This window comes from Theobroma cacao, chromosome 3, assembly GCF_053813885.1.
Source record: "Theobroma cacao isolate CCN51 chromosome 3, ASM5381388v1, whole genome shotgun sequence".
In the NCBI taxonomy this organism is placed as follows: Eukaryota; Viridiplantae; Streptophyta; class Magnoliopsida; order Malvales; family Malvaceae; genus Theobroma; species Theobroma cacao.
The window spans coordinates 3,238,017-3,261,429 of record NC_142641.1 but is presented as its reverse complement, the minus strand read 5'-3'; the positions used below and the strand labels follow the sequence as shown (position 1 = coordinate 3,261,429).

Here is a 23,413-nt window from a genome sequence, read left to right as displayed (position 1 = left end):
ACATTTTCTTAATCAAATTGTACAAAAAGGCTTGAATTGTTTAATTTTTAAAATCGAGTGGTCCAATCAGTGCATTTGGAAATGAAGAATTTAATTGCATTTGTCAAAATTCATTGGGTCTTTGATTATGTAATTAGAGGTCTCTAACCTCTTGTTACGAACAAAGCATATGGCTATTTTTAATGTGTTGTCATACGCCACATAATAAAAGGAAAGACAAAAATTGTATAAATTACTCCGAGGGATGGCCGGGACACCGAACCAGACAATGGCTGAAACAGAATAACACATGCATCCAACCGCATACTAAAATAAAAACCTGACATGTTCAATTTAGAATAACCATTTCAACTGCTATCCAATTTTCAACAGGTCAGACAAACCCCTATTGGAACAAGAATCATCGGCAATGGTTATGGTGGCTGCTCTTCACATCACTCTCTCACTCTCGCGAACCAATCAAAGTCCTCTCTCAAAGCAAAATCCGACAGCAGGAAATGTTCTCAATGGGGTCTCTTTCTTTCTTCCAGAAAGCCCCATTAAAACCCTTAAAACCCCATAAACCCCTCAATCTCCAAATACCCATTAGCTGTCTGTGTGTCAAAAATTCAATGGAAGTGCCAGCTACTGCTTCTGTAACGAATTTTGAATTCAAGGATTTGATGGAAACCTTCACAGTGGAAGTTCAGAAAGCTGAGAACAGACCGCTGAATGTTCCTTTGATCGCTCCTTTCACTATAGCCTCTTCTAGGCTTGATAAGGTGGAGAATGTGGCCATCAGGATCGAGTTGAAAGATGGATGTGTTGGTTGGGGTGAGGCTCCGATTCTGCCTTTTGTTACGGCGGAGGATCAGCCTACTGCCATGGCTAAAGCCAAGGAGGCTTGTGAGGTGCTTAAGAGTTCTTCTGCCATGACTCTTGGGGCAGTACTGGGGCAGATTGCTGGTGTTTTGCCTGGACATCAGTTTGCTTCTGTGAGTTTTAATTCGGTTTTATTTTTTTAGCTGTTTTGGAGTTTTGAGTTCTCTTCTGCTTTTTTTTTTTTTGGTAGTCCTCTCTTTGGATTTAGTATTGTTTGTTTGGATTTTAACTGCTTAATTATTTTACTTGGTTGACAAAATCTTTATTTCGTTTAGTTTGTGAGAAAGTGTTTATGAATGATAGTACAAATTTAAGGCTCAAGTAAATTCCGAACGTCCTAGTGAATGTAATTCGAAAAAATAGTAGTTGACTTAATTTGGTCCTTGCATACTTTTCCCCCTCTATTTACTCAGCAACCAGGAACAAGTGGAAGTTTTTTGAAACTCTGCTCCTTTGTTGCATATTTAGATCATATTAAGCTTTAAGGACTTTGATGAATTTAAAGTTGGCATTTGGGTTCTAGATCGTATTAAACTTTAAGGACTTTCAACTGAGCTGGCACATTCTAATAGTAATGACTTGTTATACATTCGTAAAACATTCTTATGAATGATCTGGATAAATTCTTATTAAACATAGAACTGTAGAAGCATTAAATATCGGAATTGGTCTGAATGCACATGTGGATGTCTTTCTTTTGAACGTTAGGACTAGTTTTGTGTTGTGAAAATAGCGGAATAATTTAAAAAAAATGGTTAGACATTGCATCTAAAAATCTGAAATATATATATATTGTGTGTGTGTGTGCGCGCGCTTTTCGTCTTTTGGTCAAAATAGATGTCTATAGTCAATCCCATCTTTCAGCTCTGATAAGGAGAGGGTTATTCCCCTTTTAGACTGTTCTTGCAGTAGAAATTTATGTAAAGAGTTTGAGAGAGACAGTGAGAGCACATGTGCACGTAAACATACACATTTTCTTTTCCTGTTCCTTTTTTGAATTCTTACCGCATAGGAGTGCTTTTTTTTATGATAATAGGCCATTAGTGCACCTGAAGCCGAGGTCTATGAACACACTTTTTATATCTCATTTTCATTTCTGAATTGTCATGACCTAGAGGATTCTGTATCCGTGGTATACTGTTCTTGAAATTAAAGGTTGGGATGAGAGTTTAGTCAGCGCATGCATGTGTAGCTTACAGTCTAATGGAAGATTATAATTCTTCTTTATTCTTTTCCATTTTTGAATTCTCATAAATAGGAGGGTTTTATATTTCATTAGACTGTTCTTGCAACTGAAGGTTAGGGCAGGAGTTGAGATGGCATTGGTTGATGCAGTTGCTAAGAGCATTGGCATACCTCTGTGGAGACTATTTGGTGGAGCTTCAAATACAATAACAACTGATATAACAGTTCAGTTTCTCTCTTCCTTCATATTTTTCTGTTGTTGTCCCCTTTCTCCATCTCTTTCTTTGTCCTTTAGAGAGAAACAAAATCTGGGAGAAATCACCTACTACAGCTGGTGGTCTCTGCCTGAAATTTTAGTTTCCATCTGTTACTTTAACCTTTTATATTTGCAGATTCCTATTGTTTCCCCAGCTGAGGCTCATGCATTAGCTACAAAGTATCAAAAACAAGGATTCAAGACTTTGAAGCTTAAGGTGGGAAAGAACCTGAAAGCTGACATCAAAGTTTTACAAGCGATACGTGCGGCCCACCCTGATTGTTCATTCATCTTGGATGCTAATGAGGGATATAGACCTGAGGAGGCTATTGAAGTTCTTGCAAGATTACATGGTAGAGAATATACTGGAAACACCAAGTTAAGATTCTCCATACCAGCTATGAGAAAAAATGAGCACAAAGCAACAAATTATTTGCATGTGCATGATCTTGCATTGAAACTTTTGTTAACTTGCCCAATGAATTATATTTCAGCACTTTTTGGTATCTAGTATCTTCAATTTTTCTTGAAAGTTGAAGCTTTTTTTTTCCTGCAGAAATGGGGGTGACTCCTGTTCTATTTGAACAGCCAGTTCATAGAGATGATTGGGAAGGTCTTGGTCGTGTTAGTCATTATGCAAAAAGCAAATATGGGGTATCTGTTGCTGCAGATGAGAGCTGTCGAAGTTTAGTTGATGTTAAGAAAATAGTAGAGGAAGAACTTGCAGATGTTGTAAACATTAAGCTTGCCAAAGTTGGAGTTCTTGGTGCTCTTGAAATTATTGAGTTGGCAAGGGCATCAGGACTGTATCTCATGATTGGTGGAATGGTGGAAACCAGGCTGGCCATGGGCTTTGCTGGCCATCTTGCTGCTGGCCTTGGATGTTTTAAGTGAGTATCATCATCCTTGTTAGAGAAATGACAACAGTAGCTTGCCATGTATATACATCAGCTCTCACAAGTATCAGTTGCATTCTGTTTTATAAGTTTAATGTTGTTGTTTTAACTTGCAAATATGCTGCTTAGATTTGTTGATTTGGATACTCCTCTTCTCCTGTCAGAAGATCCAGTTCTTGAAGGATATGAAGGTATTATACCCCTGAACTTGACAATATGTTATGTTCAGTTTGTCCAATGCGTGGTCACTCCTCATTTTATGGTAATAAATTGAATATGACCATGTATAATTATTTGTGACTAGTTCTCGGAGCTGTTTACAAGTTCACAAAGTCTACAGGCCATGGTGGTTTCCTTTATTGGGAAAATATTGCATGGTAAGCCCCTAGTTTACCACCTAATTTTTTGCAGAATGTGCTTGAGATACAACATTCTATAACTTGTTGTTGACATTATTCTAGAGGTCATTGACAACTCATTTTTTTGTTGATTGTAAGCTTAGAACTCTTGGCTATTAACCTTTGAACTGAGAGGTGCACACTCAATCATCATGAAAATAGCAACGATAGAAATGAAAAAATCAACAATGCAAGGCAATTAAGTCTTGATATATATATATATACATATTGTATGTTTGGAAAAATTCTATTAGCTTTTGAGGATCATGAGCACAAGAAATTAGTTTGGTTCCCATATGCTACTTAACTATTACTCAGTAACTGAGTTGGTTTTCAAGGAGGCTTTAACTTGTACTCTAGTTTGTCTCTATAGCACATAAACTGTAGTTTCAATCTGATTGATCCATTGAAGTACTGTGTTGACAAAGTTTAAAGAACTGTAATGAAGAAAAAACCTCATCTTTCTCTCTAGAGAAGTCAAAGTTGGCAGCACTCATTATTGGAATTAGTGATTCTAGTTAGGTGACACCTCTTCAATTACTGGGATTTGGTTTGTGGATGGATGAAGGTTTGGAAATGGCAATGCTTAGGTTGTTATATATATATATATATATTTATTCTCATATATTTACTTGAGTCACTGTTGCCATTGATTAATGTCATTAATCTATGTATCTGAAGATCATACTTTAAAAAATCCACTAATTATCACATTTTTACTTATCCTTTTGTAGTATTTTGGTCTCTAAACTAGATGTTAGCATCCAAACTTTTTCTTGCTTGCTGTCCTAGATCATATTGCCTAGCATCTTAGGGTTTAAAGCAAGGCTGCTTCTGTATCCTGTACACAGAATATCAATACGTGTACACATAGTCCATCCTCTATAATAAATTGAATTTGATACCATAGACAACATTCCCACATGAAGTTTTCTTGCCATGAGGAATGACTTGTTAATATTGTTATTCCCCTACTACTGTTGCTAACAATGATATTTACTTGCAGAAATTATAAATTCAGTAGCTTCATCAATGCTGGAATTCTGAGTAGAGGAGCTCCATAGAGGTTTCATATTTGTCAGACTGGTTTTTTAAAGTGGCAGCGCAGACCTCCAGGTTTTAAGTGGATTGTTAACAGTAAACAAGTGCCCAAGAAGTTCTCATATTGGCAAACAAAGAAGCGTGTGCAGCTTAGGTGCATGGAAGTTGGAACAAGTTATTGCATTAATCTTCACTTTGAAAAAGTTTTTCACAGCAAATACAACTATATCCTCTCTATATAGTTATATTATCAATGCAATTTTTACTTAAACTGTGAGTGAAATCCGTTCTCATTGGATGCATCATATAATCTATAATAATTGTCTTTCTAATTTTTACAAAACAGCCCAAATCTTTCATTTTACAACCAAGCCGATGTATACTCCTTTACAACATCTACAGCATCCTCAAAACACATCAGAACAAGTTTAATCAAACACCAACAAGACATCAATCGGCCTCGGCACCTTTTCCTTAGCAAGCTAAATTACAAATTGTATTAATATAGATACTTAATTTTGGTGAATATCTATTCTCTAAAGAATTATTTTATAGCATAATATTGTATAAAGAATAATGAGAACAATAATTACAATCGAAGCATTACTTCACATAAAACTAGAATAAATGAAGTATTATATCATGCCGAACAACTAATATAAGTAGAACAATTACTTCGCACAAAATAATCATTTTATATGAATAGTAGTGAAAGCAATTTGAAATAAGTGGTAGGGTTTACGAGTTACTTTCATCTTAGGATGTTTCGGAGAGTTTGTTTTGGTGACTCAGATATAGAGGTAATTAAGAAATTTCCTTTTAACCATTTCCTAAAAGATAAGTATTTCTCCTTTTTACCTTTTCCCTTAAGTTGTTTCGTATAGCTTTTCTTGTATACCTCTTCCATTTACCCTCTACTCAAGAATAAATCTCATTATATTATTAACGATTACTTTTTTTTTATACGAAGGGAAATTTTATTGAATTAATTTAAAATAACATCCTAGGCCATTGGACACCAAGAGAGTCCGCAAGTAATAAATAAGAAATATTTACAGGCAATGCATCATAAACTTGTAATCCTATACTTAAATTATTATGATGAGTGGCCATCTAATCGGCACATTGATTAGCTTCACGATGTATATGAGATAAGTGACATTCTCATTCCTTATGAAGTAACTGTCTGATTGATTGTAGTAATTGAATATTTGGCTCTAGGTCGTTATCTTTGTTCTGTATTTTTTGCAATGCTAAAAGCGAATTTGTTTCCACTTATACTTTTTTATAACCTTTAGACCAACATATCATCAATCCATGATAAATTTCCCAAAGCTCCGCAGTTAGAGAGAATGAAATACCAATCTTATAGGTGAATCCTGTTAACCATGCTCCAGAGCTGTCTCTAATAAGTCCACCTGTTGTCGCTAGTCTCGGTTTCACTTCAGCACTTCCATCTACATTTAATTTGACAAAGAATTCTTTAGGTTTCATCCAGCTAATCAGAGACTCATGCTTCACCTAACCAGATATTAATCATCAAAGTCCAAAATTGACTAAACCCAAGTTGACACAATCCACATTGTTTAATTTCCAACTGTATGCATGTTTATGTTACTGCCAATTGATTTCACTTTTGATAACAATTCACCTACAAAAATTCGTGGTTGTTAAAAATGTTAAAAAAAATCCATAATTATTCTCATGGGACCAAAACCTGCAAAGTCATCATTCTATTCATCCCACTTCAAATTATAGGCAGGCATTTTCATTGCATGCCTAATCATTATGTACATAGTGAATACACAATCATATAGTTTTAACATTCATATCATCACATTCATATTTAAAAACCACAGCAAATTAACATTGCAAAGAGAATGGAAAAATCTCTAATGTCGACAAGGAGTGATTGCATTAAAGGCACTACTTCATTTTAAAAACATTACTTTTGGGTACTTAGTCAACTTTAGATAGGAAGTTTTGATGCCCATGAACAAGGAAAATTACCAGTGGAAAAGGAAGGTGAATAAGTGTAAAAAACTTTTGCTAGGGTTTGCCAAAAGTGTGATAATCATTGTAAAACCATTGAAAAACTAGAAATCTTGATTTCTTGACTAGAGAACAAGTAAGGCGTGAAGATTAAAAGTGAAATTACTTATGATTTTTAGGGGCCCAGGTAATGATATCAAGCATCTAATTTTGACTGGGAAGTGGACCACAGTACCAGTGCCCTGTAAAGACTGCAGCAGATTGAATCATGCTGATTTTGCCTTTTGTTTTTCTTCTTTTATAAATTTTTTCTTCTTCTAGGAAAATGCAAAAGAAAAATCAGATTTAGGGTGATCACTGCAGTAAATAATTGCAATGAGGACCTAATCATAGCATTAGCATACCCATACTTTTAGAGTTGGTGGGTGGGTGGGTAGAATTCATGCCCTTGGCTGTGGCATTTACTCATGATGAAGGCAGCACAGCAAGCCTGGCCGACTCTCTTTTATTGTTATATACATTGCAACTAATTAAGCATTATGTAATTATATATTCTAGTGGCCACCACTACTAGGTTTCAATTCTTCAAACTTTAATCTTCCAGGGTCGCTGCAATTACATTTGAAAATAGGAGATATCTAAATAATTATGGATGTAAAGATGGCAAATTGTTGGATTAAGTCACGACTGAACCATTCAATTGTTTGATAGCATTACATGATCATTATCAAAACTAATTTCAGTTTGTTCACATGTTTTTTGTTCATAATTTTTTTTTAATATCTTCTTAGGTTTGGCCATACCTATAAGTTTACTTTTAGCTCTTAATACTATCATCGTATTAAATTTTATTAACCTAAATTTTAAATAATTCTAAAATATCACTTATTGCAATTATTGACTTGTTATTTTCATCTCGTACTTTATGATATTTACGTTAATATAAAACTTTTTCTAAGGTTAGGCATTCCCATTTATATGTTAATGAAGAGGTTTGCAAGTGAGAAGTAGCAGGAGGATGTAAGCTAACTAGCTTGGTCCCCGGGCGTATAAGTTTGAATGGTTAAGATGGGTGGTCGGCTATCATATCTAACCCTAGACTCTCCACCAAATTTTGCTTCCTAACTTTTCGATTTCTATGAATTGTCCTTTTGTGGTCTATATTCGGATGTCTTAAAGTAGGGCATTTTAAAAAATAATTTTTAAAAATAAGATGTTTATAAAAATAGCCTTCTTTATAATTTTAACTATTTTTAGTCAAGTTAGATAAAATTACCCTTAATGAAGTTATACGCTATGATGTTACACGTCATATAAAAAAACCTGTGACAAACCATGGTTAACGTGTTATACGCTATGTACAAAAATATGTGACAAGTCATGGTTAGCTTGTTACATGCTATGTATAAAAATATATTATACGCCATGTACAAAAACCTGTGACAAGCCATGGTTAGCGTGTTACGCGCTATGTACAAAAATATGTGACAAGCCATAATTAACTTGTTACACGCCATATACAAAAACCTGTGACAAACCATGGTTAGAGTATTACACGCTATGTACAAAAACCTGTGATAAGTTATGGTTAGCTTGTTACATGCCATGTACAAAAACTTATGACAACCCATGGTTAGCGTATTACACGCTATGTACAATAATATGTGACAAACCATAATTAGCGTGTTACACGCTATATACAAAAATATGTGACAAGTCATGGTTAGCTTGTTACATGTCATGTACAAAAATATGTGACAAACCATGTACAAAAACTCGTGACAAGCTATGATTAGTGTGTTACACGCTATGTACAAAAATATGTGACAAGCTATGGTTAGCGTGTTACATGTTATGTACAAAAATATGTGACAAGCCATGGTTAGCTTGTTACATGCCATGCACAAAAATATGTGATAAGCCGTGTACAAAAACCTGTGACAAGTTATGGTTAGCTTGTTATATGCCATATATAAAAACCTGTGACAAGTAATGGTTAGGGTGTTACACGCAATGTACGAAAATATGTGATAAGCCATGGTTAGCTTGTTACATGTCATGTACAAAAATATGTGACAAGTCATGTACAAAAACTTTTTACAAGCTATGGTTAGCTTGTTACACGCTATGTACAAAAACCTGTGACAAGCAATGGTTAGGTTATTACACGTCATGTTGAAAAAAATACTGTTGTTACATGTCATGTACAAAAACCTGTGACAAGTAATGGTTAGGGTGTTACACGCAATGTACGAAAATATGTGACAAACCATGGTTAGCTTGTTACATGCCATGTACAAAAATATGTGACAAGCCATGTACAAAAACCTTTGGCAAGCTATGGTTAGCTTGTTACACGCCATATACAAAAACCTGTGACAAGTTATGGTTAGGTTGTTACACGCCATGTTGAAAAAAATACTATTATTACATGTCATGTACAATAACATGTTACACGTTATGGTTAAAAAAGGTTGTTATACACCATGTTGAAAAAAAAATATTGTTGTTACACACCATGTTGAAAAAATATTATTGTTACACGACATATTCAAAAATATTTTGTGACACTTTAATGGCTAAAATGTTGTTGTTGCTTACGAATCAAAACTTCAAATCCTCTCAACGTTTTTCTTTTTTTTTTTTTGACAATTTGGCACAGATTAAAGTGTTTCTAACATGTTTTCATAAATCAAAATATAAATGTTTTTTTTATCTAAAACACCGACTTTGACTAAAAATAAAATATTTTTTTTGAAAACCTAGATTTATAAATTTCAAAATTTTGAGTTTATTGGTATTTAGGTCCCGAATTGATTCAATTAAAAGCTATTTCATACATTTGTGATTATTTTTACCGTTTTAGTTTTATCTAAAATACCTAAAAATCGAATTTCCCAAATAGTCACCCACCCAAATATGTCAAAACCATTGCTTGGTGTCTTACAAACGTAAGAAAGAGAAATATGAAAACACGGGAGAGAGAAATCGAAAGCATAACAGATGAATGCCGAACAGAGAAATTGATAAAATTTGAGAGACTGGGATGGTGAGAGAGAAATCCGAAGCACAAATGGGGAGAAATGAAAAGAAATTGTGATGAATGGTTGAATTTATTTGAAATAGTTTAAAGGGTATTTTCGTCAAGTCATGACTAAATATGACTAAAAATAGTTAAATTTATTTTGATGGTTACTTTTAAAATGTTTTTATCAAAAAATGTCATTTCTCACAATTTCCTCCTTAAAGTATATATGCTTTGATGAGGACGTCTATGTTTTGTTTTTGAAGCAAACATCCGGAAGTGTAGGTTACTTAAAAAATTGTGGTGTCTCAATTCGGAAAGGAATGCTCAACAAAGCAGATGTAAAGGGAAATTAAGTGCACATGCTTGCTAATTCCAATACACTCTCCTACATGCTTAAAGTAAAACCCTTTTTGGATGCCCCCACAAAAAATTTAACCTTCAAATTGCAATGCTAATCATCTTATCAACTTGTAAAGCAATTTCGGGAGTGACTCTAATTATACAGTGTAGATGAGAAAGCAGGGCTGGCATGTACCTTGTTTTTTTGGCTATATACCCATTCTTGAATCTAGCATTTGTAAATTTTCTATTTCCCGATGCAAAGGATTTCGGTTTTTTAATTTCGATTATTTGAGAAAAATTGAATTGTGAACAAAAAAATGCAAAACAAAAATGTTTCTTTTTACAAATGAATTAATCTAAAACATGGCCACGTGTAACTAAATAAAGAAAAATAATTAAATTTCATTTTTCCATAATCAATCAACCAAACAAAATTAAAAAGTCAAAACCCTAAAATAAGTCAAAATAAACAGTTGCAACTTGTACGGAAATATTTTATAAACATTTAGATCATAAAGTTAATGAGTATTTAACTTATTTTTTGTATATAAAGAGACACGTTATGTCTTGATTCTTAAACTATATAACGTGAGAGATCTCTCTCATCCATAAATCTCAAACTTGTTTTATGTTTATCATTATTACATATACATTATATATAGCATTATTTACATTATTATTTATGATCATATATATATGATAATGAGAGCATGATTTGTGATTAAGATGAGGATTAAGTATAATTGAAGTGCAAGTCAAATTAATACGCATGTGATTGCACAAGGAACTAAAACTGAAATGCAACATGCTTCACCGAAAGGAAAGAACAAGGGAGTGTCAAAAAGTGGACACCGTGCAATTCCATGTACAATTAAAGGTGGATCAAAAGCACTGGCGAGATCATGACCATCATTTCTTACTTTTTAATTTTTTTTATCGAAAGTGGTGGTAAAGAGAGGGTCGTTTTTTTTTAAAAAAATTTTTAATTTTTTATTATTATATGTAAAAAATTTAATATATATAATTCCATCACTTCTAATAAAATCAAGAGATATGAAAATGAGATATGGAAAGTAATGATAAGTCACACCTCATGTAAAAATTTGTATCCATCAAAAGGGATATGGAAATGATTTATCATGGGGGTAAGTTCTATCATCTCTCCTTATATGTTGGGGTTACGTTCACATTCATACTTTATACACATTTTTTACCAAAGGCAATCATTGACTTTCTCTACAATATTCTTTGGGGGATTAAGTTTCCCTGCATCTACTAAAGAATTTGAGGCACAGCTTGCTGGATGCGGCGCTATCATAGAACATGAATCATATCAATCATTGTGGGTTACATTTAATCATCTTAAGAACATTTAAGCATTTGTTTCAATAATAATCATTTAAAATTAGTGTCAAGGTTTAAATTCGTGGGACAAGGAGATGTAGTTTATAAGATTAAGGAGGGTTAATTCAATCTTTATACTTATTTATTTACTTTTGTTCCAATAAGTCTATTTTATCAATAAAAAGTAATTTACAGTTCAAGATTTTGAATTGAAAAGACGAATACAACTCATCAGAAACAACAACTAACTAATCAGAAAAATGATAATTACAATAAAACTCGTCACATAACACATAACAAAGGAAAATTTGAGGTATTTGGCCTCAACATATGACCAGGCTTTGAATCATTACATTATAAATCCAATCACCGAAACCACACTGAACGCATTGAGATCAATTCTCATTTTCACGAGTGCATCAATATAACAACCAACCTTTGAATCATTACCACATAAATCCAATCACCAACATGTACAGAACATATTGAGACCACCAATTCTCATTTTAATAAAATATATTGTTAAAATAAATAGGTGTGAACAAAAGAAATATGAGACTTGGTAAAAAGAGAAATTAATCATTTGATCAACAGCAAATCGTCAATTAACTCAAGAACACATTTGGTACCAATTAATTTCAAGAATTTTGACTAAAGTTTGACAGCTAAAAAGGAAGCAGAAGTCTAAATCCTTCAATTTCACAGGACTTGTAAGCGTATGATATATGTGTCGATTAGTGGAGGACAATGACAAAGGCACACCTCATTTCGGTGGCGATCGTTATCTATTTATCTGTTAACCTTTGACACGAATGAAAAGGTTCCAGCTTATATTTCAAGTGATTTTCATTCTGTTTGCACCAAATTGTGGAAAAATCTTTGAAATTGTTTCCTTAGCGACCTTGCTATTTGTGACCTTTCAAGAGTTATCTTGGTTACTTCAATAATTGAGAGAAGCTTAGCAGGCACAAAGAGAGGGGAAAGAAGCAAAAGAAAAAGCTATATCCTGAAATCATTTGACCATTCTTTTCCCATTAATGTTCTCCCTTTTGTTAGTGTCTTGAAATCATTGGATCAAGTAGTTTTCTCTCTCAAATTCTACGAATTCTTCGTTTAAGTAAGGCACCGAATTTGTCGTAGAAGTGGGCCAAACTCAATGTATTGTACAACTAGCTTTTTCCCTGGCAACTAAGTCAAGTCAAGTAAGAGGAAATTAAATGCTACATGAAGTTGGACATTACCATTTTACCAAGCCTCCCTCTATAAATTGGGAGGGAAACCAAGGGAATTGCAGCAAGCATCGCATAAAGACTCTTTCTCTCATCATATACAAAAATTTTCTTCCCACAAAGCACGCTCCAAGTTCTTTTACGCATAGAAAGAGAAGGGAAACCGAAAAATGAAGGCATCATATATTGCATTGTGTGCCGTGGTGGTGCTCCTCCTGGCTGAAGCCCAGGTCTCAATGGCAGTGACATGCAGCCCAACACAGCTGAGCTCTTGCGTGAGTGCGATAACATCTTCATCTCCACCATCTAAACTGTGCTGCAGCAAGATCAAGGAACAGAAGCCTTGCCTTTGCCAATACCTTAGGAATCCCAACCTCAAGAGATTCATTAACACCCCCAATGCCAGGAAGGTTGCTAGTACTTGTGGTACTCCCTTCCCAAGGTGCTAGGTTCCTGAACCTGTTTTAAGGCTCTCTTCTCTCTATTTCTCTGCAGAACATGGACTAATCTAGAAACAAAAGAGTCTTGAGGCTGGAGGATAGGGAGAAATTAATTAAGTATTGTAGTTCTGGTGTGGTATATCTTGTTTTGATGTCTGCAGTAAAAGCAGTGAGGTTAGCTGTGATGGGAATAATGTTGGGGTCATGGTCACATGTCACCAATTTGTTGACTTTATTCATGTGTGATCTATCATATATACTACAAGTTGTTGCAGACGCACTATGTTTAATGAATATCAGTGTTGGATCATTATCACAACATCTCCTTTTGACTCTCTCTCTCTCTGAATTTCTCTGTTTCCTCACACACAAATGCAATCTGATCAGCTTTCGAGATTATTCCCATATCCATTGTCAGCAATTCTGTTTGTTTCGAATATGATATGATTTATCATTTGTTCTGCACTATTGAAGTGTTGAATTCTGTCAGTCTCAGGATTTATCCTTATCTTTAATACTTTAGAGTACCATTCCATGTTCCATTTGCTTAAGTGCAACATGGAAAGCCCGTCCAATGGACCTTATCAGACAGAACAACAGAACTAAAAATAGCCTAAATCCAGCATTTGAAAAGTCCAATGACATCATGATTCTGAATTGGGAAGCTCCCTCAGGGAGCAAAGAGCTGCTTCCCAGAAATGCTTTCTTAAAGTCATTACAATCATCTTGACAAAATTACCACTTAATTCTTCACTTCTTGCATCTACTCCAGCGAATGAGCAGCAATAATAAAGAACCAGAAGAAAACATACCCATTTGAAAAGAAATTGCGAGATAGTTTACACTCTGTTAATATCTAAAAATTTATGATAAAAAATCACTACTAAATCGAGCAATGATAATACTTTTTCACCGTACAAGAGCTTTCACCTAAAAATGGAAAGAGAGTGATTTTTCTTTGAGACGAGAGAGTTCAGTTTTCACCTTAATCTTTCTAAATCTTACATAGAAGGTACCATTGGATTCCATATAAAAGTTTCCTACAGTAAACCATTTAAAATTATATTTATATCATTGAAACTCTTACATTTATAACCTATGACAATTCTCTAGCCACCAAACCAAACATACAAGGACATGATGTTTAGGTTATGGTTTCAATACTCAATTAAATAATATGGTATTTTTGTAGCGAAATTATATGGGATGAAGAATATAAATGGTATCGACAATTATGATGGGCTAATATGTCGTTTTCATGAACTAAAATAATTTTTTTTATAATAAAAAAAACTACCAAAAATCATTTCTTGGTTTCAGTGGGCCGGAGGGAATTGCCCCTATTGGCCCATTCTTCAAATGCAAACCACAACACAACCCACCATCCGGAAAAGGGAGAAAATGAGAAGGGGAATGCAAGATGAACCAAATTCCTTTATTGAAACATGAAGAGTACAAAGAATAGCTTAAACAATCCTCACACACAGTGTGCTTGATTGGTGACACTGCAATGGATGAAACTAGAACATCTGGAGAAAGGACTCCAAAAATTCAATTACATGTACACAAAATGGAACTACTTACAAACAAAAAAGGCTTTCTTTCTCTTACAAATTAAGAAGGTTTGATATCTGATTCCACCCCACAACCCAAGGCCTCTTGTCAGCTGGTAGCGCAAAATTGAGCTCAAACATCTCTTTCGACATGTTACCGCCTTCGCAGAACCCTACAAGCTTTGCCACTATCTGAGCACTCTCCTCTATGTGTTTTGCATCATGAGGATCTGTCCACAGCTTGTTTATGAATTGTAGTTTCCTCTGCTTTCCGTCCAGTGGTACATCCCATTTTATGTACAATGCATCTCTCTCCTCCACACTCAGGCGTGAGGTCAACCTCTTTGCAAGGAATTCCCTTTCACGCTTCAGCGCTCTAATACTGCAAGAAGAAAGCAGGCACAAATTTCAGTAAGTTCTAGAAGTTCCAAGGGGAGTGTGTTGTGTGTTTAAGCAAGATAGAGAGAGAGAGAGAGAGAGAGAGAACCTTGATGACAAAGACACTGAGGACTCATCTCCTACAAGAGCTGGGCTTGCATTTCCAAGTTCTGCAAAATGCTGCTGCAGCCAATTTAAGCGTCTAAGCTCCACTTCCATGTATATTTGGTCAGCAGGATCTCCCTTGAATAACAAATAAAACTGTGTTCTATGAATGATGGAGACATAGCAGACATCCCATAACTCAATGATCTGCTGCCTTTGCTCCCTGAAGGTTACATGCCATGCAACTTGGGGTTCCTCTGGTTCAATGGCACTCTCATCATCCTCTATATTGTATCCAGCTGCTTCATTTGCTTCCAGCTCAAGCACCTAAAATGCAATTCAAAAACTAATTAAGTTCCCAACAAATGGAAAAACAAATGTAAGATAAATCATATAGAAAGGGCATAGACAATTATTATACCTGACAAACAAGTAGCTGCTTCTGGTATTGCAGCTTGGCAACACGCTCTTTCAGTTCTGTTACGTATGCTCTTATGCTTCTTACATTCTCTTCGGCTGCATTCTGAAACATCTTCTGCATTTTCCTCATGTTGACTGAACTTGAACGCCTATATCCTGGAGTGCCTTCCTTTGATGAGACATCTCCACCCTCTTCACTCTTCACAGGTGTTTCTTTCTCAGACTCTGGGAGAGTCTCCTTGGAGACAATGTCATCATCCTCTGGAGGTCTATTTTCTTCATTCTCAGGCTCCAAAATTTGCCGAGAGGTTGATAGAGGTGAGCATGGAGATCTTATAAAATTTTGCCGGTTCGCAGCATTACTAGAAGCTAAGGGAAGCAACTTCTTCTTTTTAGATTGACTCTTAGTTTTGGGGGTTGCTTCACGGTTGGATTCCTGATTATTGCTTGGAAGAGACATTACCAATTTGTCTATTGACTTCTGAACATTCTCTAATTGCTCCTCAAGGTCAGCTATTGTGCTACCTTGTGAATGAAGTCTTGTTATCTCTTCCTTAAGATTAGCACTAACACTTTTGTTAGGAGCTATAGCAGTTCCAACTTCAACTTCCTTTGGAATTGACCGGACAGAACGCATCTCCCTTATTTCTGCCTGCAGCTTGGCAATTGTCTCAGCTGCATCTTGATTACCTAGTCTATGACAAGCCACCTCTTTTTGAAGTACTTCCAAAGCTCGATTTGCTTCTTCTCCAAGCTGCTCTTGAAGATGTTCAAGTTTACGAATTTCATGCATAAGTGTGAAAGGAGCGGTTGATGATTGCCTCATAGACTGCCTTAACATTGTTTTCCTTGTTCTATCATTGCGGCCAAGCTCCTTACCATCAAGTTTTGGGGACAACACACCAGAATAAGATAGGCACTTCTTTACTGATGGACGTGATGATTCAAGTGGGTTTGAGATCTGTATAGAGACAAATTAAACGGACAAAAAAAGTCGGAATTAATCAAGAACTACAGAGACAAAGAAAAGAGGGGCTGATAAGCAGGGATAGAGAGGGAACCTGCTGATCCTCCTGAAGTTTTCTGCGCAACTCATCCACCTGAGATTGTGCAAGATCTCTTTGGCGCTTCAGTTCTTCAATCTCCATTTCCATCTAGAAAGCAAAAACATAACACATGATTACTTATGGTTTCATTTGCAAAATAAAAATGATTCAAAATGAAGCCAATCTTGAATAGCTTATAGTACCTGTTGTATTTTTAAGTCTTTTTCCCTTGATGGATCAGGGGTGCGAAGCTCTGCTTCTAGCCTGGCTACTTCTTTCTGCAGATGTTTGACTAGTTGTTTATCCGAAACAACCTAATAATGTTTTCAAAAGAACATGTCCATTCATTTAGAAATTCATAAAGGAAAAAAAAAAAAGAAAACTTCATTTCAAAATACATGTCAATCTCGTAAAGTAGGTACCATATTGACTTGTGCATTATTTGTCACTTCCTTTGCCCGAGTGGCAAAGAAGAGAGTATTACGAGATTGTTCAAAATGACTCAGTGCTGGACTCAGAGTACATATGATGGCAGTACGTGCATTTCCACCCAGTGAGTGCTGCAATATGCGAGTAAGCTTCGAGTCTCGATATGGTATATGACCACTTCTTTTTCCAACACTACAAATAGAAATAGTTCATCAACACATGGGACAAAATCAATCATGAAAAATTAATATGGAAGTTTGCCTTCAATCTGTCAATGTCTGCCTAGCTTTAATCAACTAGAAGTTGGTCAAAAGTTCTAGTGGACACCTAGTTAAGAGATGTAAATTCTGTTCTGCACAAAGTTCTAATGTCCATGTCCTTGCAGCTAATGTTATTGAAGTATCAATTCTGCAGTCAGGTATAAAACTTGTGACATTTAAGAGATATCAAGGTGATTCAGTTTCTCTAGACGCAAGGGGGATTAAAAAGTTGATATAGTCGACCATCAAATATTAAAATATGTATATTTTTAATTTTAGAAGTCCGTTATATTATTTTTCTCTCCATCATCATAGGAACACTTTATTCCAGCGTGCACTGAAAAGTTTAAGACACATGAAGGAACAATAGTCAAGAAATATAAATGCACAACAAATATGCAAGGATATATTCTGACCTGAGTTTTCTGATTACAGTTGTCAGAGTCATCAAACTAAGGTTAATATGACAGCCTTCCCTGAGTCTTGCACCATCAGCATGTGTTTGTGAAGCTCTTTCACTTCCAGCTAGATCCACAAAGTTCTGCAAGTGTTGTCCCCAACAGCTTGTCATCAGGGAAAAGAATTCATACAGCATTTTTGAGTTCATTTGGATAAGATTGGGGGAGAACAAGTTAAGCCTCAACCTTGACCTTCTATCTAACAACTACTAAAGCAAGTGTGGATTGTAAAATTCCTATTTATTCATTTTATTGAATTAGGTAGAGAAGTGATAAGACATTCTTACCAGGCTTGCAACAAATGATCTCACACAATCAGAATTTTCGCGCAGGGTACTTTGAATTGTCTACATTGTCAGCCAAACAAATCCAATTGTTAGCTTCCACAGGCATTAAGTTACTTAACAAGAAACAGCATAAATCATCATTCATACCAATCTTATTATTTGGTGTGACCGTGAGCTAGTATCATTTAAGGCAGTTTCACCAACTTGCCTTTGAGCTACAAAATTCCAGTGAATCAATTAGCCTCACATTTAGAAGAAGAGTAAAAGGCTTTGCTAACTCTAAGCCAGTGCCTCACTAATTACCTTCACAAATGCTAATCAGATGTCTTAAATGCTGATCATTGCTTGCTGTTTCTTCCACCAACTTCTCAACCACAGTACCTTTCTGCAAGCAGAGATTGAAATAAATAAAATCTAGTAAATGACAGAAAGAGGAGGATTGACGCTTCATTTCTATGAATACGAAATTAGCTTCACAGAGGCCATTACCTCCGGATCATCTAGAAGCTTGAGATTGCGGTCGGATTCTGAATTTAACAGGTCTCTAACATTCTCATTATAAATTTCTAATCCCGAAATTTTAATAGTAAAATCCCTCTCTGGTGTCTGCAACAATTCCAAATTTACAATAAATCAATTAAGAAAACTCATAGCCTCTTATCGCAACAATTGATGTTAAAAACCAAAGTCCACATATAAATACAAACTACATTATGGGGCAATAAGAATAATTAATTAGACTCAAGGGAAGCTCAGCTTACATTCAATATATGCTGGTAGATGTCATTAACAGCCTTCTCTGTTATTCCTCTCATCGTGTATGTCTTCCCACTGCTGGTTTGGCCATATGCAAATATCGTAGCTGTGACAGAAATTCCATAATTTGATGGTTCAATAAAGGGAAAAAACAAAATTTAATGAATACGGGCTTCAAATTAAGTAATCAGTAGAAAATATAACACATGGAAGTACCATTGATGCCCATCAAAGAAGACAAAGCAACATTCTTCACTCCATCCTCGTAAACCGTTTCAGTTAAGGATGAAGGACCAAAAACTTTATCTGAGCAAGACAAAAGAAAAACCTCAAATGTCAAATTTCATGAAACTGAAACCAACTAAGTAACAAGGGTGTAATTAAGTTACCAAATGTGAAAGAAGTTGGCTGAGCTGTGCGTTCTTGAGCAGGATGTTTAGACACGATGGTGTGTTCGTCGACGCAGTCCCATGCTACTTGATCTTTGGCCAGTTGCTCCCTTTTGCTTAAAGGCCTTAACCTTACAGTAACTACAATCTTCTCTTCCTTCGATTTAGGGCCTCCAGGTGTTGTTACAGGCGTCCTGTCTGTCTTACTGGCTGGGGTTCCTGGAGTTCTAACTGTCATCTTTTCTTATTTCCTTTTTGTCTCTGAAAATTGAAAAGACCCAAACAGAACCCTCTCCCTCCAGAGGCTAAGGAAATCGAGTCGAATCTTAACTGTGAATGATGAAGTAGAAACGGAAATCATTAACAAATTATAAACAGATAAAAGAAAATCCTTTAACACTTATCAATTTATGAACTAATTGAGATCATGTTAAAAACTAAAATTTCTAGTGATTCCTAAGATCAGACGTTCAATAAGCTGAAAAAAAATTAGTAAATCTGAAACAATTTAAAGTTTCTGTAACTTAAAATCTATAAAAATATATGATCTCATCGAATCGCAAAAATTATCAGAAAAACGAAGCATTTTAACTAAATTGAGTTTATAAATTAATAGCAATAAATTAAAAACATCCAATTTCGTAAAAGGAAAGTTCACTTCCTTTAATTATTTTCTATTTTTAACTCAAATCTTACCAAGAAAAGAAAATTAAAAAAGGCAGCAGCATACTCACTCAAATATCTGGATCGGAATCAAGATTATTTGATTGAGATTCAGATCCAAACAGTAAAAGAAAAGAGAGAAAGGAGCGTAGCAATCGAGAGAGAGAGAGAGAGAGAGAGATTTCTAGGGTTTGGGGAAGTGAGAAATTTTTGAAGCTTTGTCTTTAATGGGGAAAATATGAAAAGCCATTGAAGAGAGAAGTGGCCAACAGATTTGAAATTTACGTTCCTAACGGCTAGTTCATTTTCTTACCATTTTTAAGTATTTTATTATTTCTCGCCGATTTATCGAGTTTACTCATTTTGCTTCTTTTTATCGTCCCCTTGAAGCGGGACCTGATTTAAAGTTTTAATAACGGTTTTTTAATTTTTAATTAATTACAATTATTTTCCCCGACAAAAAGAACCAAAGTTTTGCTGAAAAGACCCTCTAAGATAACGAGTTTATTTTTAATTAAATTATGAAAAGCTCCCTATGCTTTTCAAGAATTAGATACTAAGCCAATCTGTGAAACCCTTTCTATAATTTAAAAATCACAAGATTTAGCACACTTGAATTGATGCATTTTTTTTATTTCTTTTATATTTCAAGTAATGTCGATGCATGAATTGTATATCATTTCAATAAATTCAATGTAATCATTTCATTTATAAATAAATTAAAAAATCAATTATTTAAAAAAATTAACTTTTTTCTTACATATTTATGAAGTGGTTCTCTCTAGTTAAGTAATAATGTATAGGTATCATATACGGACAATACATCAAAATATAAACCTTATTAAATAACTAAAATTAAAAATACATTTCCAAGGAAGAAATATGGGAAGGTATTATATTTTGTTTGGTAACAAAATTTCGGTTTTTGCTTTGTTTCATAAAATTTTTTTAAGATAATATAATGCATTAATTACATTTTTTTAACAAAAAAATCACTAACTTATTTCATCGAAATAAAAATCACTAACTTATTTCATCGAAATTTAAGATGAGATAATTCATTAATTATATATTTTTTTTGTAAATATCACCTTGACTAATGACTATTTTAACCAAAATTTAAAAGGAAATTATGCATTTTCTCAATTTATTTTTTCCTCTAAATAAAAAGCCACATTAACGTGGCTCTTTAACCTAAGTTTTTCTTAACTCAAAAAGAGGGGGGGAAGGATATTATTCAACATAGGTTAAGCATATATTAAGGAGATTTATATTTATTAAGGTTTCGAGTATCACCCTTAAGATGCCCTAAATCCAAATCCGTTATAATTTGTAATTTGTGAGATTTAAACTTTTATCTCTCTTACCTTCAAAACAACATTTACCATCTTAACCAACTTTCTTTTTGTAAACTAAGAAATATAAAATTAATTTTTATATGATTTTTAATTATTTAAGTTGTTATTTGAGTTATTTAATTGGATAATTACCAGATAGTGATATATTATTAGAGTTAGGTTTTTTATAGTGTTTTGCGATTTTATTCAAGTTTTAATAAAATTCAAATACTTTCTTAATTAAACGAATTCAGAATCGCAAATCTTAAAAAATGCGAATACCTTACCTATTTACATTCCTACCTTTGCTCCAGCATTGAATGATTTTTACTTCTACTTAGTAATGAAAGTTGCATCCTTGCAAAAAATAAAAAAATCTGGCAATGTTCTAACAAAAGTTGAAGGCTTGCAGTCAAACCCTGGTGCTTTTGACAAAAGAAGAGGAGAAAAAGATGGGGTGATGGATGAGACAGAGTTAAAAGAATGATTTAAAAATTGTTTTTATCTCTTACATATTTTTTGAAGAAAATTATTAATATTTACTTTAACATTTTTTAAAAGTTTTAAATTTGTTACTATAATTAAAGTAGCATCTAGCTTGACAATGCATAGAAAATATAAATTGTCAAATTAATTAAACCTTTAAAATAATTAAATTGAATAACTAATGATTTAGGACCAAATATATTGGCTTCTAAAAAGTAAAAAGTGATACTTACACACTTCGGGATTCGTTAACTCGAAAGTTAACACTATTACAGAGAAATAATATATATATATATATATATATATATATGTCCTTTATTCTAGTGAATATTTAGTGAAATATAAATAAAATATAAAAAAAAAAGAAAATGAAAACTTTAGGATTTTTGTATAGTAAAAATAGTACCCAATGATTTTTTTTGGTCAAAGTATCCACATGTCCCTATATTGTAATGTTTACGCCAATTTAATCCCTCTACCCTAAAACTAGTCAATTTAGTCCATGTACTCTAACATTTTATGTAATTGAGACCCTTTGCCTAACTCCATCCAAATTGACTGATTGTGGTGTTGATGTGTAAGATAAAAAAAAAAAAACATTTTTGTCAAATCATAGGGATCAAATTGCACAAAATTGCATAGTATAAGGATTAAATTGAACAAAACTCTATAGTAAAGAGACTAAATTAAACAAAGCCCTATATTTAATAGATTAAATTTTTACTTCAAAATTAATAGGTACAAACATTCTATATTCTATCAAGCTTTTCGTAGTTATAAAAATTTAATCATAAAATGCCTTTTTAGCCATGTCCAAAAAGGTAACTTCCAAAAGATATAGAATGAGAGTAAAAATGTGTTGTCATTGAGTGTGAATGGGAAATCCTTGCTTCAAAGTATGGGAATGACAATTATTATAAGTAAAAAAATATAAAATGTCTATTGGACATTAGGGTGAATTCGAAATTGCCTTGTTGGACATGGCTAAAGAGGTATTTTATGATCAAAGTTTTATAGGTTCAAAAAGCCTGATAGAATTTAAAATGTCTATACCTGATACTTATGAAATAAAAATTTAATCCAAGTCAAATATAGAGCTTTATTTAATTTAGTCCCTATACTATAGAGTTATGCTCAATTTAATCCATGCATTTTTGTAATTTTGTATAATTTGATTCTTATGATGTGGCAAACAAAATTTCTTTTTTGGTATGACACATTAGTGCCACATTAGCATCGTTTGATATATTGGCACACACATCAGCACCACTAATGATCAATTTGGATGGTGTTAGGTAGAACGATTGTTGAAAAGGCTTAAAAATTATGGTTTCAATGTTAGGTAATGAAAGCGTTGAAAGGAAGACAATGAACTAGAAGAAAGAGAAAGAAAAACAGTTATTGGAACAACATTCAATTCATTCCTTTAATACTATTGATATTTCGAGTACGTGAGAGAGAAAACCATTAAAAGCATAACAAAAATTAGGCAAAGCCAAAAAGGTTATAATACCACAGCAAATGAGAGGCACAACTCATCAATAATGTCAAGTATGTATGTACACATAAATTTCTCGTCAAAATTTCTTGACTTGAAAATTATGAGACAAATACAAATATTTAATGAAGTGAGTGATGATCTCTGAAAATTTCTCTGATTAATTTCTTCAATTCGTCTTCAAGAGTCACGAACTTGGACTTAGTCTTGATCACGAACTTGCTTGATCTTTGCTTCAAGGGTCTTCACGACTTAGTCTTGATCACGAACGTGCTTGATCTTTGCGTCAAGGGTTTTCACGACTTAGTCTTGATCACGAACGTGCTTGATCTTCGC

The 23,413-nt window shown here is 34.0% G+C and overlaps 3 protein-coding genes across 4 annotated transcripts; 2 read left to right on the top strand and 1 right to left on the bottom strand.

The window, feature by feature from the left end:
- Positions 1 to 245: 245 nt before the first annotated feature.
- CYP77A5P (cytochrome P450, family 77, subfamily A, polypeptide 5) lies at positions 246 to 4,920 on the top strand. Of its 2 annotated transcripts, XM_018116730.2 has the most exons (7): positions 248 to 974; positions 2,160 to 2,270; positions 2,439 to 2,655; positions 2,859 to 3,192; positions 3,328 to 3,389; positions 3,503 to 3,575; positions 4,603 to 4,920. In XM_018116730.2, coding segments are annotated over exons 1-7 (1,275 nt in total). In that variant the 5' UTR covers positions 248 to 497; the 3' UTR covers positions 4,604 to 4,920. The 2 variants fall into 2 exon arrangements, with proteins under 2 accessions (XP_088660287.1, XP_017972219.2); XM_088804161.1 differs by lacking the exon at positions 4,603 to 4,920 and having other exon boundaries at positions 246 to 974; positions 3,503 to 3,579.
- A 7,697-nt stretch (positions 4,921 to 12,617) lies between these two features.
- On the top strand, positions 12,618 to 13,331 carry LOC108661085 (non-specific lipid-transfer protein 2). Its single transcript, XM_018116864.2, has one exon. The coding sequence runs from the start codon at positions 12,743 to 12,745 to the stop codon at positions 13,019 to 13,021; it is 279 nt and encodes a 92-aa protein (XP_017972353.1). The 5' UTR covers positions 12,618 to 12,742; the 3' UTR covers positions 13,022 to 13,331.
- Positions 13,332 to 14,426: 1,095 nt separating this feature from the next.
- Positions 14,427 to 19,949, bottom strand: HIK (ATP binding microtubule motor family protein). The gene is made up of 15 exons (XM_018118599.2): positions 19,828 to 19,949; positions 19,094 to 19,423; positions 18,921 to 19,010; positions 18,710 to 18,810; positions 18,438 to 18,554; positions 18,252 to 18,333; positions 18,096 to 18,163; positions 17,949 to 18,008; positions 17,620 to 17,744; positions 16,937 to 17,135; positions 16,718 to 16,828; positions 16,530 to 16,622; positions 15,470 to 16,429; positions 15,053 to 15,375; positions 14,427 to 14,947 (listed from the first exon to the last, which is right to left on the bottom strand). Exons 2-15 carry the CDS (start codon positions 19,329 to 19,331, stop codon positions 14,620 to 14,622), a joined length of 2,895 nt encoding a protein of 964 aa, XP_017974088.2. The 5' UTR covers positions 19,332 to 19,423; positions 19,828 to 19,949; the 3' UTR covers positions 14,427 to 14,619.
- Between the last annotated feature and the right edge of the window lie 3,464 nt (positions 19,950 to 23,413).